This window comes from Dinoponera quadriceps, unplaced genomic scaffold (genome assembly GCF_001313825.1).
Source record: "Dinoponera quadriceps isolate SergipeBrazil2010 unplaced genomic scaffold, ASM131382v1 scaffold2226, whole genome shotgun sequence".
NCBI classification, from domain to species: domain Eukaryota; kingdom Metazoa; phylum Arthropoda; class Insecta; order Hymenoptera; family Formicidae; genus Dinoponera; species Dinoponera quadriceps.
In genome coordinates, this window is record NW_014556261.1 from 1 (window position 1) to 4,664 (window position 4,664).

General features: G+C 39.2%; 1 protein-coding gene across 1 annotated transcript; it reads left to right on the plus strand.

Moving 5' to 3' along the window:
• The first annotated feature begins 423 nt into the window (after window positions 1-423).
• LOC106747229 lies at window positions 424-1,667 on the plus strand. Its single transcript, XM_014624583.1, has 2 exons — window positions 424-604; window positions 1,153-1,667. The coding sequence occupies exons 1-2, from the start codon at window positions 424-426 to the stop codon at window positions 1,665-1,667; spliced, it is 696 nt and encodes a 231-aa protein (XP_014480069.1).
• Window positions 1,668-4,664: the final 2,997 nt, after the last annotated feature.

Sequence of the window (4,664 nt, forward strand, 5' to 3'; positions counted from 1 at the left end):
ACGACTTCAAGACGATACTTTGTACACTGAAGATGATCTGCAAAAGTATAAGTCTAAATTGTTAGCAACAAATGCGCACAAACGATACCACATTGTAACCAATCCACTGTTGGCTAACAGAGGATACAAGTACAAACATGTAATCAATCTTTTGGTGTCCACAACGAAACATGGAAAATCCGGAGAATGGTTATCGAGCGCCATGATGCTAACTGGAAATAAAATCGAATATGTTCACTGACACGATACCAATGAACTGGTAGGTCGTCTGCGATTGCTCGAAGCCTCTAGTCAGGCTGGCAATGACGAGCATGAAAATGAAATTTTATCTATTATAGAAGAACTTCGCGAAGAGGGTTTGATTATAAATTAAACAGCGCGGCATTGACACGAGTCAGTCAGTCAGTGGATGCTGCATCGAAAATGTCGCTGAATAAGTTTGGAGTATCGCAAGAAGATTATGCCTCTGATGGAACGCAGCAACGTAATGAAGAAAATACTCTTTGTCTAAACGAGGCCGAAGATTTTGACGCACAATATCGCAAGATACAAAATGTAGCGCAACCGGAAACCAACAATGATGTTGCAACCAAACAATATGTGGGTGAGCGTTTCGCAAAATTTGAGACTGATAGTATAAACAACATTGCGCGTAAACACTACATACAGGATAATGCTCTTTGTCTGACTACCGATCGTAAAATTTTGACGCAAAAGGAATCAATATACGACATGTACCATGGCCGGAAGCTATAAGTATCGTTGCACACAAAAATTATGTGGATGAGAATGTTAAACAGTGGAAATAGCAGTTCGCAAAGAATGTGGCAGAGAACATTGAAACGCTGAAATATCGATTGGAAGAAGATATTAAAACGTTGAAGGAGGAGGATATTAAAACGTTGAAAGAGAATATTAAAACGTTGAAAGATCAATTGAAAAAGGATATTAAAACGTTAAAAACTGAACAAATATTAATCGAGACGAAAATCAGGGGAAGTATAAATGATCTTCATCAAAACATCGATTTGTTATTTGATAAGATGGGTGAAAAATAAATCTAAAATAAAAGAAGAAATACTAATATGATAGAAGTACTTAAACGTATCAAGAAAAAAAAATNATAGTACAGTTAAATCACTATACACATAGACATCATAAGCATGAGAAGACGATCATCCTCCGTAATGGCGAAGAAATCATCAAAAGTCGGCAAACGGAAGAACGAAAAGCAGCGGCTCGGGGACGAACTATACGCTTCAGCGCGAAAGAATTTTCCACTCAGACGTGTCATCGTGCGCGAGTACGACAATCTGTGGCAGGCTGATGTGGTAGAGAAGCGTCCTTACGCGCGATTCAACAATTGTCATCACTATATACTTACGGTTATCGATGTGCTTAGCAAACATGCATGGGCCGCATCTCTCAAGACTAAGAGTGGAAAGGAAGTAGCAGATGTTTTCGCACAGATAATTCGAAATGATGGTAGATGCTGGAAAAACCTCCAAACCGATCAGGGCAAAGAATTTTACAACGCTGATGTGCAGAAACTTACAAAGAAACTCAACGTTAATCATTACTCTACGTATTCCGTCATGAAGGCATCGGTCGTGGAACGATTCAATTGCACGTTGAAGAACGACATGTGGAAAATGTTTACACTCTGAGGAACATACAAATGAAACGACATCTTGCCGCGTCTAGTGTTCGAGTACAACGGACGTAAGCATCGGACTATCGGTATGCGTCCTATAGATGTGACTCCAGCGATTGCAGAAAAACTCCTGAGTACGGTGTACAGCAACGTAAAAATCGCAGCGCCTGCAAGATTCGAAGTTGGTGACCATGTACGTGTTAGCAAATTCAAGACTGTCTTCGAGAAAGGTTATACACCGAACTGGACAACTGAAGTGTTTAAAATTGTGAAGGTGCAGCGTACTAATCTGGTCACTTATCTGCTGGAAGATTCTAGTTGAAAGTCTATCGCCGCAGTATTTTACGAATGTGAGTTGAATCGCGTTGCTAATCCTGACGTATACCTCGTGGAAAAAGTGTTGCGCAAGAAAGGTGACAAGGTTTATGTGAAATGGTTAGGATTTGACAATTCATATAATTCATGGATAAACAGGGATAATGTGTTGTAAAAAAATAAGTTTTATTATAACCTTTTGTATTACAAACAATATATATGTCTTATTCTACAAACATGTATGAGTAATATTTTCTCTATTATTTCAAATGAGTGCTACATATAAAAAATGCGTGAATAACTTTAGCGGTATATTATAATATCCCCATGGAAACGTGTCGATTGAGTCTGGTATGATATACCGCTTGTCATCGTATGGACTTAGAGCGATTTTATTTTCAGACACTGTATAGACTTTGTGTAATTTCGATCTAATATACGATTGTTGACGACTTTTTTCGACTTCATCTCTCAAACATTGTGTATAATCGTCAAAGGTTATCTTTCGCGCTATGACACTACTTTTAACGCCTTTGGCCTTTTTCGTATCTTTTTTCCCGTCTACTTTCAGCGCGTACATTTTCGCTCTAAGTCCGACGAATTCTGTCATTATAGCTCTGTTATTTTCATCTTTCATCAAGCCCGGAACCTTCCTATTTACAACCAGTATATCGTACTCGTTGTCAGCAAGATAATCACTTGTATCGAATTAATGAATGTTGCGTTTTATGTGCTTATAAATGTCTTCGCATTTTACGTGTTAAATTAGACTGTCGGTGTCGGTGTACATAATTTTACATTTTTCGCGATATGTAGGAGACATGTACTCGTGGTGAAATTCATTCAAGCAAACCTTTGATATGTCGAGGATGCACATACCAACATAGATCGGCTTGTTGAATTTCACTTCGAGTTTTCGTAATTCGACGGCAATTAAATTTTCGGCGAAAATGCTTCGGCGATGAAAATTTGGTTTCGCGATCATTGCCTCGGCACCGTACCGTCCATCCCATTTTGTCAACATTTTCACATCTACATGATTGCGTATATTTTCCATCGTTTTTCCAAATACAGCATTGTTCATTAACATATACTAATTTTTCTCGAAATTATTCGTAGCTTCTCTTCTAAACTGTGTATTTAGTTCGATGTAATCGCGGAGCCACGGAGATTGAGTGAATTGAAGTATACGGTGTATCTTTGTAATGCGAAGACCGTGACGCGTGCACTGCAGGTTGCGATAATGAATAACATAACGCTGCTTATCGTATAAGGTTGCCAATAACTTATCCTGTCATTTACCGGGTGGTTTGACGTTCGTTGGACAAAACGGTAGGTAAGCGTGAGCGTCGTGCAAATGTTGCGGATATTCCAGATCGAGAATATAACCTATGGGAAGCGACAGCGATTGAAGATACATCAAATGTTGAAACATGTGTGACCCATTGAAATTCGGCGTGAGGCAGCGGTTGACACATTGCCCAACAGTACAGATTGTTTACGTCAAAGTACATCAAGTACGACGATGGTTTCGATGGATCGTAAGACTGCATGTACTTGTTATTGGCCTGTGCGTATCTACTGGAAAATTGACTGAGACCGCCTCGTATACCACGTTCGATTAACATGACCTAATCAATATCTGTGAACAATTCAAAATTTATGCCGGTATGTTTTAACATAGCATCCCAAGTGAAACCCGGTAAAGTATAATAATGTGCAGGATCTAATCCGTAACTTTTGATGCAACTATCCCGGAAATTTTCAAAAATATCGGCTAATAATAAGACATCAGTCTTCAGATATAAATCGCTGTATTCACCCAAGGTTTCAATAGAGAATCGTTGCCAGACGTTCGCAGCGTGCGCGTAATCGCTCTCTGATACCGTATTACCCGTCAACGAACTATAAAACAATTCTCGCCGTGGTAAACACGGGTCCTGCAACTTGTCCGCGCAATCAAGTTATTCATATGGAAAAATACCCTTTTGCGTCAATAAATCGAAATCGAATATATTTGAAAATGTGTACTGTAAAATTTTTAATTTTTCTTTGCTGAAGAAAGATGCTAATTTTTCGAGACTGGTATTTAGAAATTTGTATGAATCGATGAATCGTAATTACATGCAGTTTCGTGAATCAGGTTTTTTTGCTGTATCTCGGACATACTTCGTAAATGATATATATTTTTCTTTTGTTATCGGCAGCACATTGATCGAGCCTTCAAATGCATTTGCTATTTCCATGATAATAAAATGTGAATCGTAGCCGGATAAATTATGGAAAACTATTGGAATGTAATATGAATGTTTATAATTTAGATTGCACTTTGAATGCGCGGGACCTCTGTACCGTCCGGTGAGATGGCAATGATCGCGTACGCGTGTATCCTCTTTCTCGATCTCTTTCTCGCACACGTGACAGTGCGTTGCGCTATTAAATGTTTCCAACTGTTCGTTTGATAAAGTTTCCATGAGGACATTTGTTGATAAGACCAATTTTACGCGGTGCGCTAACTCTTCGATTTGCTCGACGAACCACGAGACGCAATCACTATCGCGACGGCTTCGAAAATACGATAATGCCTCGTCATACGAGCAATGTAAGTAATACGCTATGCTGAATACCGTATGACGCTGATACGCGTGCGATTTGTGATCCTCTTCCTCCTCGCTCGCAGTCTTCTGTAAGATGC

Excerpts from the sequence above, each read along its gene's own strand:
- LOC106747229 (XM_014624583.1), top strand. The coding sequence starts at position 424 with ATGTCGCTGAATAAGTTTGGAGTATCGCAAGAAGATTATGCCTCTGAT. Across the intron at positions 605-1,152 it reads TGCAACCAAACAATATGTGG|ACATCATAAGCATGAGAAGA; the intron begins GTGAGCGTTTCG and ends CTATACACATAG.